Consider the following 16,760-nt stretch of genomic DNA (forward strand, 5'->3'; position numbering starts at 1 on the left):
CCTCCCGGGTTCACGCCATTCTCCGGCCTCAGCCTCCCGAGTAGCTGGGACTACAGGCGCCCGCCACCTCGCCCGGCTAGTTTTTTGTATGTCTTAATAGAGACGGGGTTTCACCGTGTTAGCCAGGATGGTCTCGATCTCCTGACCTCGTGATCCGCCCGTCTCGGCCTCCCAAAGTGCTGGGATTACAGGCTTGAGCCACCGCGCCCGGCCTCTTTTTTTTTTTTTTTGAGACAGAGTCTCACTGTGTCGCCCAGGCTGGAGTGCAGTGGTGCGATCTCGGCTCACTGCAACCTTCGCCTACCGGGTTCACGCCATTCTCCTGCCTCAGCCTCCTGAGTAGCTGGGACTATAGGTGCCCACCACGACGCCTGGCTAATTTTTTGTATTTTTAGTACAGATGGGGTTTCACCGTGTTAGCCAGGATGGTCTCGATCTCCTGACCTCGTGATCCGCCTGCCTCGGCCTCCCAAAGTGCTAGGATTACAGGCATGACCCACCGCACCTGGCCATACCTTTTCATATTATTTAGTTAGCCTGTGATTTCGTTTTTTAAGAATTGCTTTTCTTATCCTTTGCCCATTTTCCTACTAAGTTACTTCTTATTTATTTGAAGGAGCTCTTTATATATGATGGACAACAATCCTTTGTCTGTAATAAAGCACTGTGAAATAAATAGAGGTTTGGAGACAGATGGGAACCTGAGCCCAGAGATCTTCCGGAGTAGGCAGGAGCTGGCTCTTACCTGACTCCGGTCCTCTGGATCCACAAAGATATTTTCAGCTGTCACATTTCCATGAACATACTCATTCTCATGGAGGAACTCCAGGGCATCCAGCTGGGGGAAGAAGCAAGCCAGTGTCTGCACAAGCAGTAAGACTAACACAGCCTCTGGTGCAGACTGGGGCAGGGAGCCCCACTATTAAGGCCTGGGGTCGTCTGGCACTGTGACTGGGGGTTAAACCTGACTAAATCTGGGGCAGCATGAGGAGCCCGCTGTGATAGCACATTGAGCATGCCTCTAATCAGGCTGTCAGGGAGCTCACCAGTTGAGCTAATGTGTGGCTTCCTATATTTCTCTCTTAGCTGATGGCAAACTCAGGAGAGGGAGAAGGGGTTAATGTCTGTCTGCAAAAATGACTCAGCACCTGTGAATATCAAAAGAGCTCTTCTCACCTGTCCTAGAGAGCAGAAATCAATCTTGTTAAGCAATTTATATCTTGATCTCCAGCTCCAGCTGTCCCACTGAGCTCCAGACTTTTTTTTGGTGTGTGTATATATACATATTTTTGAGACAGGGTCTCACTCCTGTTGCCCAGGCTGTAGTGCAGTGGTGCAATCACTGCTCACTGTAGCCTTGATTTCCCAAGCTCAGATGATCCTCCCACCTCAGCCTCACAAGTAACTGGGACTACAGGTGCGCACCACCACACCCGGCTAATTTTTTCTAGTTTTATTAGAGAGGGCATTTTGCCATGTTGCCCAGGCTGGTCTTGAACTCCTGAGCTCAAGTGATCCACCTGCCTCGTCCTCCCAAAGTGCTGGGATTACCAGCGTGAGCTGCTGCACCAGGCCAACTCTTCAACTGTGTCTGCTGCCCGAGTATCAGCTACATTCCGATCATATCCCCAACACTCTTTGACCCCAGGGCCAAAGTTCTGCTCGTTCTCCTTCTATAGACTCTCCATCCCCAGGGCCCGGGACCCTCCTCAGCCTTGTCCTCTCCAAATGGACCCTCACTCAGATTCTTCTCCCCATTCCAGTCCCTCCCCACATGGCCCCTGAGGGCCTTTCTGTACCCAGAGCTGACCCTGCCCTCCCCTAATCCCAGCACCCTTGTGGCTCTCCAGTGCCCTCAAGACAGATCCCAGCCCCTCAGCCTGCTGTGCCAGGCCCTTTGTGATGTGGTCATTGCTGGCCTGTCCACACCAACTCCATCTCTCCCCACTACAGGGCCATAGTGCAGATACTGAACATAAAGACCTTAGGACTCAGCATGTCGCTCCCTTGGTTATGTCCATCCCTCCAGCCATGCAAACTGGGCCCTCTTATTCTCCATCACAGCACGGGCCGCTTCTACTCAGAGCACTCGTCATAGTTCGTGCAACTGTTTAATTTACTATTGGCCCCTCCCACTAGATTGTGAGCTCCAAGACACAGAAACCATGTTTGTGCTGCTCCCTGCTCTGCACCCAGCCCTAGGGACAGCATCTGGCACCCAGCAAGTGACTGATGAATATTTAATGAGGATGAATGAATGAATTAGTGAACAAATGCCACATGCTCTCTGTTCCACATAAGCCTTGCTCCAGCTGTATCCTTGGCCGAACCATCCTCTCATCTATCCTCTGCCTCTTCCACCCAGCACCTCGCTATTTCCACTCATCCTGAGTCTTGGCTTAGAAACACCCTCCACCAGGAAGCCTAATCTAAGCCTTCAGTTTGAGCATTGGAGGGGCTCCTTCCTCCAGTGCTCATGGCCCCCCAAGGGCCCTCCACAGGACTGACCCCCCAACATCCCGGCTCTAACTGCCTGCCATGTCAGTCAGTGAGCCAACCCCTAGTGTGCGGCGGAGGGAGGTGGGGGCCGGATGTGTCAATGACTGAAGAGCCTGCTAAACTAGGATCTGACACGCCCTCCCTGACGCACCAGCTCAGCAACTTCTGGGTACGCACCAGCCGGCAGGCCACCTGCAGCACAGACCTCTCTGACAGCACATGCTCTGGGCTGACATCCAGGGCCGACTGAAGGCTCCTCCCCAGGCTGGGTAACACCAAGAACCTGGAAGACACAAGCACCCCAGGAGGTGGGCGATGAACAGGGGAGAGAGGAGAACTGGCTGCCCAGGATGGACTGTGGCGGGGGCTGCAAGGTCCTGGTCCCAGGTGAGATGAAAGGTTCTGACTGGCTGGGCAGAAAACTGGGTCAAAACTACGAGAAGGTAGGAAGAACTGGCCCACAGCTTCCGGGTCCCAGCCATGCCTGGACTCACGACAGGAAGAGGAGGAAAGGGGCTGGTGAGGCAACCAGTGAGTAGAGCAGCTCACCTGTATTTGTCCTGGTGAACACCGAAACCCATGCAGGTAGGGATGGCCAGTCGCGGGGTCGAGTACAGCTTCTTCCACTTGTTGACTGCGGAAAGCAGGGGCTTGAGGTTAGAACACAGCCAGTCCCAAGCCCATGGCAATAAGAGCCAGTTCTCAGAGCAGAAGCACAGAGTGCCCAGACCGCCTCTGAGTCTCCTTGTCGGAGATGACAACATTGTGGGTGGGTGACTGTGGGAAGGGGCTGGTGACGGGGCAGGCATGGGTGACCCATGAACGTCTGTGATCCAGGTCTGTAGGTGATGGGGTGAACATGGTGGTTCTGGAGGAAGCGTATACAAATCTGGAGTGCAGAGATGGGATAATGACAGGGTTACTTCCGAATTCACACATAGAGCTAACAAGATCAACACGTGTCTAATCTAGCCATGACATCACCAGAATGTGCCTCTGCCTGTCTTCCAGATGTCAGCAGGGTGGACCAGAACCAATGGCAGCTGACGCTAGTTTAACAGCTGGCTGTCCGGGGAAGTCAGTCCTGATGGGTAGCATTTGCTAATTTCTTTTTTCTTTTTTTTTTTTGAGATGAAGTTTCACTACGTTGCCCTGGCTGGAGTGCAACAGCGCAATCTTGGCTTACTGCAACCTCTGCCTCCTGGTTTTAAGCGATTCTTCTGCCTCAGCCTCCTGAGTACCTGGGATTGCAGGCGTCTGCCACCAGACCTGGCTAATTTTATTTATTATTTATTTTTTTGAGATGCAGTCTTGCTCTGTCGCCAGGCTGGAGTGCTGTGGTGTGATCTCGGCTCACAGCAACCTCCACCACCCAGGTTCAAGCGATTCTCCTGCCTCAGTCTCCTGAGTAGCTGGGATCACAGGCACGTGCCACCACGCCCAACTAATTTTTGTATTTTCAGTAGAGACAGGGTTTCACCATGTTGGCCAGGATGGTCTCGATCTCCTGATCTCATGATCTGCCCACTTTGGCCTCCCAAAGTGCTGGGATTACAGGCGTGAGCCACCACGCTCAGCCCTTTTTTTGTATTTTCAGTAGAGATGTTTTGCCATGTTGGCCAGGCTGGTCTTCAACTCCTGACCTTAGGTGATCCGCCCACCTCGGCCTCCCGAAGTGTGGGGATTACAGGCGTGAGCCAGCACACCCGGCTGCATTTGCTAATTTCTGCAGTGTAAATACTCCTGCTATGGCCAACTTCAAGCTACCAACATGACATGACTGGAGGTGGGTCGGGGAGACGCACAGCGGTGGCCGCCATGCGGCATTCTCTCCACACAGAGACAACAGTGCACACAACCTCACTGGCAGAGATCACAGGACATGTAGGGAAATAATTAGAAAGTGATGAGTTTCTGAGGGTTCATCACCTTTGTTTTGAATATATTTGTAAGATTATCTAATTTATTTATTTTATATATTTTTTGAGACTGAGTATCACTCTATCGCCCAGGCTGGAGTGAAGTGGCATGATCTCAGCTCACTGCAACCTCCACCTCCCAGGTTCGAGTGACTCTCCCGCCTCAGCCTCCCATGTAGCTGGGATTACAGGCACATGCCACCACGCCTGGCTAATTTTTTTTTTTTTTTTTTTGGTGGGGGGCTCTGTTGTTAGTGACAAAATTAAGTATACAAGATTCCTCGGTGGAAAAATTGTGGGGCTACCATTACTTTCTCCCAGAGCAGGAGTAAAGGNTTTTTTGAGACGGAGTCTCGCTCTGTCGCCCAGGCTGGAGTGCAGTGGCCGGATCTCAGCTCACTGCAAGCTCCGCCTCCCGGGTTCACGCCATTCTCCTGCCTCAGCCTCCCGCGTAGCTGGGACTACAGGCACCCGCCACCTCGCCCGGCTAGTTTTTTGTATTTTTTAGTAGAGACGGGGTTTCACCGTGTTAGCCAGGATGGTCTCAATCTCCCGACCTCGTGATCCGCCCGTCTCGGCCTCCCAAAGTGCTGGGATTACAGGCTTGAGCCACCGCGCCCGGCCTAATTTTTGTATTTTTAGTACAGATGGGGTTTCACCACGTTGGCCAGGCTGCTCTTGAACTCCTGATCTCAGGTGATCCACCCACCTCAGCCTCCCAAAGTGCTAGGATTACAGGCGTGAGCCAACACGCCCAGTCTATATAATTTAATTGCTAATACTGGCTATATGTAACTACCAGCTTGCCATCTTCCTGAAAATTTAAATTTTTTTTTTTTTTTTTGAGACAGGGTCTGGCTCTGTTGCCCAGGCTGGAGTGCGGTGGCACAATCACAGCTCACTGCAACCTCCACCTCCCAAGCTCAAGCAATCCTCCCACCTCAGCCTCTTGAGTAGCTGGAATCACAGGCGCATGCCACTACACCCGGCTAATTATTATATTTTCAGTAGCGATAAGGTTTTGACATATTGCCCAGGCTGGTCTCAAACCCCTGGGCTCAAGTGATCTGCCCACCTCAGCCTCCCAAAGTGCTGGGATTATAGGCGTCAACCCACGCCCAGCCTGAAAATGTAATACTTGGCTTCCAAGAGCTGGTGTGAGCCAGCCACAACACACACTGAGGCCTGAGGGGTGACAGGAGTCAGGTTATGGGCACAGATGGGAGCAAACCTGGGCCTATAATCTAAACCCACCCTTCTCACGCCAGCAGGTAGAAGCCAGGGGCTGTGACCACGCTGGTGCCCCCCTCACTCTCCCCTCCTTGCCCAGTTCCCTGCCAGGTACCTTGCAGAGGCTTGGCGGCCCGCTGGAAGAAGTTCTGCTCATTGAACAAGCGCCCATCCTTGGCATCCTGGTGGGGGACAGGAGAGGCAGAAGGCTGTCACACTGAAGTCTCAGACAAGGGCTCCCAGTTCCCACTGGCAATTTATTACTCCCTCGATGATGAGGTTCCTCATCGAGTCTCCACATCAGAGCCAGATTCCTCAGGTACTACACAAAAACACACATCAGAGACTGCGAGCTACCTCCCAGTACCCAGGTTTCTTTTCTAAGAGCCACAGTGTTCCCTAGAATGTGGCGTTCAGTTTAAAAACTACGTTTCCCAGCCTCCTTTGCAGTGAGGAACAACCACATGACCAAGTTCTGGCCAATGAGGATGTGAGCAGAAGAAACGTGGGCAACTTCCAGGTGATGCCCTTAAAGGGCTTTCCTTTCCTCTTCTGTTCCAGCTGGCTGCAATGCAGATGTGATGGTGGAAGCTGAAGCAGCCACTACAGCCCAAGAGATGCAGGTTATGCGTTGAAAATGTTGGTGCAAAAAGACAGAAGGAAACAGGGCCCCTTGTTTATAAAATCATCATATCAGCTCTGGAAAACTGCCCCTGATTTTAAGTGAAAAAGCAATAAAAATATCATCTTGCTTAAGCCACTATTAATATTGGGTATTTGTTAAAAATGACACCAATGGCCAGGTAGGGTGGCTCAAGCCTGTAATCCCAGCACTTTGGGAGGCCAAGGCAGCTGATGGATCACTTGAGGTTAGGAGTTCTAGATCAGCCTCGCCAACATGGTGAAACCCTGCCTCCACCAAAAATACAAAAATTAGCCAGGCGCAGTGGTGCGTGCCTGTAATCCTAGTTACTCGGGAGGCTGAGGCAGGAGAATTGCTTGAACCTGGGAGGTGCAGATTGCAGTGAGCCAAGATTGTACCTTCAGCCTGGGTGACAGAGTGAGACTCTGTCTCAAACAAACAAACAAAAAAAACAACAGCACCACCAAATATTTTAATTAAAACACAACTCGTGCAGCTGGGTTCTTAAGAGTACAGAGTCGGCTGGGCACAGGTGGCTCACACCTGTAATCCCAGCACTTTCGGAGGTGAAGGTGGGAGGATCACTTGAGCCCAGGAGTTCCAGACCAACCTGGGCAATACAGGGAGACCCCATCTCTATCAAAAAAAAAAAAAAAAAAAAAATCAGCTGGACGTGGTGGTGCATGCCTGTGGTCCCAGCTACTTGGGAGGCTGAAGTGGAAGGATCACTTGAACCTAGCAGACCGAGGTTGAGTGAGCCTTGATTGCACTGCTGTACTCCAGCCTGGGCGACAGAGAGAAACTCTGTCTCAAAACAAACAAAAACCCAAAAGAATTAAATGACATGATGCTTGTGACACTCAGCCCAGGGACTGTCACATAATAGGTTCTCAATAAGCAGGTGCTGCTACTGGTCATTAGTGAGCCTAGCTCCCTGCCCCAGCTCCTCCTCTTCTTGTCCTTCCTTTTCCCTTTTTGCGTCCTGGAGTATTCCCCACGATGCCGGCGAAGCCCATAGTGACTAACGCGAGCAACGTGGGCACAGCCATGTAGGCCCTGAGCCATCTCACATGGGGTATTCATGCCTGCCCCACTCTCCCAAGGGGGCAGTTCCTTCAGGGCAGCAATTGGGTCTGACCCATCTCTGTAGAAGTCCCCAGCACTCAGTTCACAGGAGGCTGCAGGAAAGGCTTGGTGAATGAATGAATAAATGGATGGATGAACACCACTGGGCATTCAGCCCTGACCTTTCGAATGCTTCAGAACAGAGCTGCCTTCCCAGTGGATGGGAGGGTGAATGTCCTCTGGTCAGCCGGGTGCCCTGTGCTCCCCTCCCAGTCCATCCCTCTTTCTGATGGGACTGGGACACGGCACGGCCCCCGCCAGACTGGGAGCTTCTCCAGGGCTGGGCCTGGGGCCAACTCTTCATCCCCGAGTTTTGAGCCTCAGGAAATGCTGATGAGATTAGATGCACGAACAGAGAGCAAGGCTGTATTTCTAGGATGATGAGCGTAATTACAGTAGTAAATAACAGGAACAGCTCAGGTTGATGGGGTGCGTACTGTGCCAGGCACACCTGAACCACGCAGAGAAGCATTAAATGGGACACGGTAGCTGCCCCGCTGGGAGGATTCAATGAAGCAGTGCTTGTGAAACACAGCCTGGCTCAGGCCATGCCAGGCTCTCAAAGCAGGTGCTACCCATCACTAGTGAGCCCAGCTCTACAGCCCATGCTCTGACCCACTCTCATGGCCTCCATCTAGGGCGGAGGGAGGGCAACCCACCCAGCTGTCCCTGGTTTTCTGGGGTGGGAGACAATTTGGATAAACAAAAAGAAAATAAAAGTCACCCGTAATCCCAGCACCCAGGGATGATGGCGGGGTTATGAACCATGACAATGCCCTTCTGTTAGGCACCTCCTCTGTGTGGAAGGCAAGACTCACCCTCATGGCCACTTTCCCTTTCTCTTTGTTTCCTTTTGGCCCCACCCTCGAGCACACATGTCCGACAGCTGAAACTCATGCTTAGCCCCTGATGTGTGATTTCACTGAATCCTCAGCACGGGGACCCCATCTGATGGGTTCTCTGTTGGACCCCACACCCAGCACGGTGATACACAGTAGGTGCTCGATATGTGTGCACACTGCGAGGCCGGTGGTAGGGGGCAGATGGGCCACACCCTGTGGGTATTAGTGGCTCCATTTCATGGATGAGGAAACTGAGTTCTGAGGGGGATGGGCTTGCCCAGGTCACACAGCTGGGGAGCATCAGAGACAGACTCGGGTGGATCCAACTGTCGGTTTCTAACACCCCGGGATGATGGACAACTGGGTGCCTGCCCTGCCCACGGACTCATTGCTCCTTGCAGGTGGGGACCCTGGTCCCCAATCGAGCTCTCCCAGCTGACAGAGGGGCTCAGAAGTCAAGGATGTGTTTGTGAAAGTCCCTCCCCTCCAAGCTGCCCCCCACCTGCAGGGTCACTTACCAGTTTGAGCGAGAACTTTTGCTTCTGGAGTTCTGAGTCACAGGCGAGGGCGGAGGTGGGTGCAACTATGGGGGAACAAACAAGGGAGCGAGGTTATAACCGCAGGGAAGGTCAGGGTCATCATCCCCAAACTTCCCAGCAATGAGGAGCGGCTCTGGTGCCCTGGTTCCAACAAGGTCAAGCGCACTCTTGGCTCTCACGACCTGCTGCTTCCTAGTTTTTTTTTTTTTTTTTTTTGAGACGGAGTCTCGCTCTGTCGCCCAGGCTGGAGTGCAGTGGCCAGAGATCTCAGCTCACTACAAGCTCCGCCTCCCGGGTTTACGCCATTCTCCTGCCTCAGCCTCCCGAGTAGCTGAGACTACAGGCGCCTGCCACCTCGCCCGGCTGGTTTTTTGTACTTTTTAGTAGAGACGGAGTTTCACCGGGTTAGCCAGGATGGTCTCGATCTCCTGACCTCGTGATCCGCCCGTCTCGGCCTCCCAAAGTGCTGGGATTACAGGCTTGAGCCATGCTTCCTAGTTTTAAATAAGCTTCCTCTCCCTCTTTCTCTCTGTCACTATCCAGCCGTGCAGGAAGGGTTAATGCAGCAGGCTTGAGGCGGCTCTCCTGGCAAGGTCTGGGAGCCTGGATTCCAGCAGGGCTCCCAGAATCCCCTAAGTGAGTGGGGCTCGCTGAGCCTAAACTGCTTGTGCAATCACTCTGGTTTCTGTGCAACACCTTCTTTCCCCTGGGGAACCTGGAATGCGGATACATGTCAGACAGAGGGGGTCACATGAGCTCCCCAGTAACAGCCCTGGGCACTGAGCCTCTGAGGAGCTTCCTGGTGGACACTTCCCACGTACTGTCACAGCCTGTGGCTGGGGAATTAGGGGCGTCCTAGTGCAGAGTGACCTCATTCAAGGCCACATCCCAGGGTGACCCAGGTCCAATGATTAAGGTGGACATAAAGGCCCAGCCTCTCCTGGCCCAACACGGACCCACGCTGAAAGACCACTTCTGCTCCAGAGCCCTGCAGGGTCGGCTGGGGCCATCACTGGGCTGCATCACAGCGCCGCCTCCGCTCTGCCCCGCCTGCTTCCTTACCCTCTCCCTACAGAGCCGCCTCCCGCTCTGCCCTGCCTGCTTCCTTACCCGCTCCCTACAGCGCCGCCTCCCGCTCTGCCTCGCCTGCTTCCTTACCCCTCCCTGGGTTGATCCCTGAGGCAGCTCCCCATAAGCACCCTGCCTGCTTGTTCCTCAACAGAGCCTGCTCCAGGAGCCCTTACTGTTCATTTACAGACCCCACCACGTCTCCGGCCCTGTGCTAAGTGTGGGCTTCACATGCATCGTCCCATCTGACAGATGAGAAGAGGAGAGAGGCCAAGAAACGCCAGGCTGGCCAGGGTTCAAATCCCAGCTCCTCCCTCCACTCTCTGTGTGACTTTGGGCCTCCATTTGCATGTCTGGAAGATCGGAGCAATAAGGCCTACCCGGAGACTGGCTGCAAGGACTCAACAGACAGGCAGGAGTACGAGCAGCACCAGCGATGTGTGCAGCAAGAGTCTGCGTCCCCCTGCACGCACACTGCTCGGTGAACCCACTCAGCCCAGAGTCCAGCACGGAGCCTGGCGTGTCAGGATTGCTCCACAGGTGACAGCTTTAAAACATCCCCATAGACGGGCGGATCACAAGGTCAGGAGATCGAGACCATCCTGGCTAACCCGGTGAAACCCCGTCTCTACTAAAAAATACAAAAAACTAGCCGGGCGAAGTGGCGGGCGCCTGTAGTCCCAGATACTCGGGAGGCTGAGGCAGGAGAATGGCGTGAACCCAGGAGGCGGAGCTTGCAGTGAGCTGAGATCCGGCCACTGCACTCCAGCCTGGGTGACAGAGCAAGACCCCGTCTCAAAAAAAAAAAAAAAAACATCCCCATAACACCAGAGCTCCGCAGCTGGGGAGTGGCAGAGCTGGCTCGACCTGGGTCTCCCTAATCCCAAAGCCCGTGAGCTGAGCTACTGTTGCCCGCGCACCCTGACTCATGCTGGTGTCCCTCCTTCCTCTGCTCTCATCGCTCCCACCCTCCCTTCACCACCGAGGCTGGTATCATCTCAGACACTGGGCTGAAGGACGGGGGGTGACAAAGTCACCAAGAAGCCGTCCTTGCCCTCAAGAAGCTCCAGCTGCAGCAGGGTTGGGAGCCAGCTCTACACGTTCAAGGCCAAGGGTGCTCTGAGCCCAAGGGAAGAGAGAGAGACTTATGCAGGACCCACATCTTGGAGAAAGACAGGTCCTTTCCAGCTGTGGGGAGAGCACTGGGGGGGATCATGCTGGAGCAGGCCGTGACATCATGACCAAGCATCCGCCCCTGTCTGGAACCCAGGCACAGGAACAGTACCTGTCTCTCAGAGGCACCATGAGGTCAATGACAATGCATACATGCCTGGCACTCAGAGGCAGGCAGGAAAAGCTGGCAATTTGATATAATTTTCCTGCACTGCTTTGCAGATTATAGAAAGCTTTTCTCCTTAACTTTTCTAACTGGCCCTGCTGCCAACAGCCTGGAAAGCTAGCTGGGCAATTTCCAATGTAGAGGGAGTCAAGGGAGGCCAGAAGGGAAAAAGGGCTTGGCCAAGGGCCCCAACGGAGACGGCCCACAAGCCCAGGGCTCTAGACTCTGTGATCTGGGGTGGCAGATCCGGGTTTCTGCTTGACAGAAACCTGACACATGGAAAAACTCTACGTGTGCCAAATGAAGACCTGAGCCTGCCAGGCAGGCAGGTGAGTGCCTCCCCTTGCCAAAGTCAGCTGGTCCTGAACTTAGAGCAGGAGCACTGTTCTGGGACTCATCCTGACCCTAACACCAGGGAGCATGTACACGGCGCTGGCTATTTTCCTGGCATCACTCTACTCATTTCACTCTCCTGACTGCAGCCCTGTGAGGGCAGTAGCATTACCATCTCTCCTTTGCAGATGAGGAAACTGAGGCACAGGGTCATGCTGTCATTTGAAAGGTCAAGCGACAAGTGGCCAGCAGAGGCAGCCCAGCCCACTGCTGAGCTCCAGGGTGCCCCATGCCTTCTACCTCCCGAGGCCCTGCTGGGGACCCTGACTGACTTCTCCTTTCCGGCCTCCAGAAGGAACCAGCAGAGCCAACACCTAAACTCCGTACCCAGTGATTCTGGACTGCTGGCCTCCAGAGCTGCAGGAGAATAAGCATGTGCTGTGTTAAACCACTCACCGTGGTAACTTGTTACAGCGGCCACAGGAAGCTAACACAAGCCCCACCTTCCATCCGTGAAGGCAGAGGCTGTGGAGGGCAGCATGTGCCTGACCCTGAGCTGCTGCTCATGGACAGCTCTCCCCAGCGCGCCGCAGTGAGCAGCTGCAGGGACTCATGTGACTGACGACAGATGGTGGCTCCCCCACACAGCTCCGGGGAGGCCCAGGAGTATGACATTATAATTCAGTACTGGACAGAGAGATAAGGGTTAATTAAGTGCTTAGAGCATGGCGCAGAGGGGGATAAAAGTGTCCACTGCTCGAATAACCGTAACGATTCAGCTTGTTCTTGTTTTATCATTATTGCTTTAAGCTACGGGACATACAACTCCACCACCTCTTCTCGACTGGTGCAAACTGGCAGAAGAAAAGGGCGATTTGCTCTGGGGCGATGCCGCCTGATGGTGGTGTGACCCAAACGCAAGCTCTGCATCAGCAGGATCTTCACCAGCCCCGCTCCCCCTGCACAGTGTCTGTGACGGCACCGCGGCCAGGCACACGGTAGGTGCTGCTTAAGGATCCACTGAGCCGCCGGGCGCAGTGCTCACGCCTGTAATCCCAGCACTTCGGGAGGCTGAGGCAGGAGGATGCCTTGAGGCCAAGAGTTTGAGATCAGCCTGGCCAACATAGTGAGATCACCTCTGCTTTAAAAAATAAATAAATAAAGGAATAAAGGGACTGCTGAAGGAATGGATGACTCAGGCAGGTTGGGCGCTGGGGTTTGCTATTTTTATCAAACAACCCGAGTCATAAAAGGCAAAACCGAAACCACACTGGCCCAGAGTAGCCCCTTCCTGTGCTTTCCCTGTGGGTTTCCGGGGAGGGCAAGTGTGGTTTCTTCTCTCAGGAGCTCCTGGCCCAGTGTGTTTTCCTCTCCTTCTCCCTCTTCCTTCCCCGCCCTCCTGCCTTCTCCCCGCTCTGCCCTCTCCCCTCAATCTCTTTCTCACGGTTGGTTTTCATCCCTCTCCCTTTCTCCTCGCTCTGTGCTCCTCGGTCCCTCATTCCTTCTCATCCAGATGCCTTCTCGCTCTTTCTCCCCAACCTCTCCTTCTGCTTTCTCTCCCGTTCTTGGGAGAAGCCAGAGTGCCTGCGTTCAAATCCCAGCTCTACAACCTCCAGGCTGTGTGCCTTTGGACAAGTAGCTTCCCCTCTGTGCCCCAGCTGTAGGATGGGTAATACGGGTGCCTATCTCACAGTGTGGCTGGCAGCATTACATGGGTAAGACACAGAGAGTTCCCAAAGTGTCTGGCATGGGATCCTGCCCGTAATCCCAGCACTTTAGGAGGCTGAGGCAGGAAGACTGCTTGAGCCTGGGAGGTTGAGGCTGCAGTGAGCCGCGACTGCACAACCGCACTCCAGCCTGGGTGATGGAGCAAGACTCCATCTCTTAAAAATAAAAGTGCTGGCACAGGCGAGTGCTCCCTAGGTGTTAGCCACGGCCCTCTTTCTCTTGCTCCTGCTTGGTCTTGGTCACACTCTTTCCCCTCTCCGTCACCTTTCCTGGCCCTGCCTATCTGTCCCTGTTATTAACACTGCCTACCTCTGCCTCGGAACGACCCTGTACAGTTTTCCAAGTGCCTGGCCTCCATCTCCTATCATCATTTGAGCCAACAGCCCAAGGAGACAGGGGGCAAGGCTTCATCTCACTTTTCCAGTGGGGGACATCAAGGCATAGAGTGCCTGAGCGGTTCGCTGGGGCTCCCTCAGCGTGTTGGAGCCAAGTCAGGACTCAGATTCGGGGCTGTCTGAAACACCAGCTGTCCTGCCCGCCCGCCCATACTCCAAGGCAGGGATGGCCAATGGAAGGTTCAAAATTGCCCACATGCTTGTCTGGCCAGTGGGCACTTCCAAATCAAAGATTTCCTATCGAAATCCAGGTTTCAAGCTTTTCCTAGAAAACCTGGAAGATTCTGGAGCCCAGAGCCTAGCTAATAATTGACACCTCTGGGACCCATGTTCTTCATGTATAAAATCAGGATAGGGATAGTACTGATACCCTAAGGCTGTGGTGAGAATGTAGCAGACCTCTGTCCATCCAATAACTTGTAAGCAAATATTCACGGCAGCGTTACTCCTAACAGCCCACAGTGTAAACAACCCAAACGCCCATCAGCTGCTGAGTGGCTAAGCCACACGGGGTGCTCCCATACCGTGGAATATCACGCAGTTGTAAAAGGACTGTGGCAGTAACACGCCACGGCACGGATGCAACTTGGGCACATGCTGCTGAGTGAGGGATGCCAGACACAAGAGGCCACACGGTGTAGGACTCCGCTTCTGTGAACACCCAGAAGGGGCAAATCCACAGAGGGAGAAAGGCGGTTAGTGGCTAACAGTGGATGGGAGGAGAGAGGAATGGGAATGATGGCTCAAAGGTACTGGGTTTCTTTTTGGGGTGACAGAAATGTCCTGGGATTAAATAGTGATGATGGTGGCACAACACTGTGAATATCCTGAAGGCCACTCAGTTGCACCCTTTAAAAGAATGAATTTTTGTGGTCACTTATGCCTGTATTCTCAGCACTTTGGGAGGCCGAGGCAGGTGGATCACTTGAGGTCAGCAGTTCAAGACCAGCCTGGCCAACATGGTAACACCCTGTCTCTACCAAAAATACAAAAAAAAAAAAAAATTTAGCCAGGTGTGATGACACGTGCTTGTAATCTCAGCTACTCGAAAGGCTGAAGCAGGAGAATTGCTTGAACCTAGGAGGTGGAGGTTGTAATGAGCTAAGATCGTGCCACTGTACTCCAGTCTGGGAGACAGAGCAAGACTCTCTCTCTCAAAAAAAAAAAAATTAATTAATTAATTAAATAAAATAATAATAAAAGAATAACTTTTTTTTTGAGATGGAGTCTCGCTGAATAACGTCTTTTTTTTTTTGAGACATAGTCTCGCTCTTTCACCCAGGATGGAGTGCAGGGGTGCAACCTCGGCTCACTGCAAGCTCCACCTCCCTCGTCACACCATTCTCCCGCCTCAGCCTCCCAAGTAGCTGGGACTACAGGTGCCTGCCACCACGCCCAGCTAATTTTCGTATTTTTAGTGGAGATGGGGTTTTACCGCGTTAGCCAGGATGGTCTCTATCTCCTGACCTCGTGATCCGCCCACCTCAGCCTCCCAAAGTGCTGGGATTACAGGTGTGAGCCACCGCGCCCAGCCAATAAAAGAATAACTTTTATGTGAGTTTTATCTCAATTAAAAAGCTCCGAAAAGAAAGGAAAAGAAAAACCCATGTAAAGTGCTTAGAACAGACCTGGCCTTGCAGAAGCACTCAATATTTGGTACAGTTAATACTAACACTACTGCCATAATTATTTTCCTCATCGTAACAGAGTCTGGGTTTTTCAGCCTCATGCCTCCCTCCTCCCCTTCCATTCCACACCTGGGCAAGCGGATGAGCAAGCCTGAGTGCTCCCTCCTTTGGGGTCTGCATCCACAAGACTCAAACCATGCGTGGTGTTGGCCTGTGTGGCGGAACCCTCAGCCCAGCCCCACCCCCAACTACAATGAAACACCTGGCCAGTCTCCTTTCCTCACTCTCAAGGCATCTCAGATCTGCGTGGGAGGCCTGCCTGCTCTCCGCAGAGCCCCCCATTATATAAGCTATAAACCTCTCCTATCTTGTTGGTGTGTGTGTGACATCATCAACCTTGACGTTTCAACCAAATCTTAGGTGGGGATCCATCCTCTCTCTGCACACGGGCCAGAAAACAATCATCCTTAGCACGCAGCCCCTGGGCCTCCCACATGCCAACAGCAGGCGGGCTGAGAAGGGGCACACTTCACACAGGGCACATGCCTTGCAACTGGCCGCAGTCCCCACCACGCCCAACTGCCTTACTCCAGCCTGCCGCACTCATTCCCACTGTTGCCCGGCCCTGCAGGTGGGTAGGCGTAGAGTCCTAGGTCTAAGAGAAAGCTGCCTAGCGGCAGGTCTGCAGCTAGGGACATGGCTTCCATTCCCATTCTCAGGAAGGGGTCCCCTCCCACTGTCCTGGTGCTGAGACGACCCAGTCCCCGGCCGCCCATGGACAGAGCGTACCTTCATAGAGAATGCCCTGGTCGTCCCTGGTCTGGAGGAACTTCAGCTTCCACTGTCGCCCACTCTTGTCTGTCAGCACTGTCCCTGTGGGCAAAGCTTCAAGTGAGGTGGTCACCCGGCTCCGCTTCAGTGTCTGAGGGCTCCGCTTCAGTGTCTGAGGGCTGCAGCTGGTCTTCTGAGGGCTCTGCTTGGTCTTCTGAGGGCTGCAGCTGGTCTTCTGAGGGCTCCGCTTCAGCGTCTGAGGGCTCTGCCTGGTCTTCTGAGGGCTGCTTTTGGGGGTTGGGGGTCTGCTCCCGGAGCCTGCAGGAGGATGGTAAGAATAGAGCAAAAGCACCATCCAGGAGAGAAAAGTTGGATGGGGAGTGAAACAGTATGCAAACTACTGTTCCTTTATGAATTCGTTCATTCAACAAACACTTCCTTGGACCTTCTATGAGTCAGGCCTTTGAGTGATGACACTGGGGTACAAGATAGGAGTCGGACCTGCATCCTTCCCTCAGGAGTGCCCAGTTTGGTGGGCAAGTCTATACTAGACGCAGCCAGTCAGATACGGGTCTGAGACAGGGCAGCACAGACAGATATTAGGGCCCAAAAGAGAAAGAGATCCTGCCTGGAGAAGTCAGGGTAAGCTTCCTGGAGGAAGGGATTAGTTAGAGTTGGGTCTTGTTGGATGAGTAGAAGTT

At 53.4% G+C, this 16,760-nt stretch overlaps 1 protein-coding gene across 1 annotated transcript in view; it reads right to left on the minus strand.

The window, feature by feature from the left end:
* VRK3 (vaccinia related kinase 3) overlaps positions 1-16,760 on the minus strand; it is a 50,602-nt gene that overhangs the window by 16,961 nt on the left and 16,881 nt on the right. Inside the window, exons 5-10 of the mRNA XM_025367238.1 lie at positions 16,078-16,377; positions 8,777-8,841; positions 5,764-5,830; positions 3,049-3,133; positions 2,677-2,782; positions 746-838 (exon numbers count right to left, since the gene is read on the minus strand). Coding sequence (XP_025223023.1) covers positions 746-838; positions 2,677-2,782; positions 3,049-3,133; positions 5,764-5,830; positions 8,777-8,841; positions 16,078-16,377 — 716 coding nt within the window. The remainder of the gene's footprint in view (positions 1-745; positions 839-2,676; positions 2,783-3,048; positions 3,134-5,763; positions 5,831-8,776; positions 8,842-16,077; positions 16,378-16,760) is intronic.

This window comes from Theropithecus gelada, chromosome 19 (assembly GCF_003255815.1).
Source record: "Theropithecus gelada isolate Dixy chromosome 19, Tgel_1.0, whole genome shotgun sequence".
In the NCBI taxonomy this organism is placed as follows: domain Eukaryota; kingdom Metazoa; phylum Chordata; class Mammalia; order Primates; family Cercopithecidae; genus Theropithecus; species Theropithecus gelada.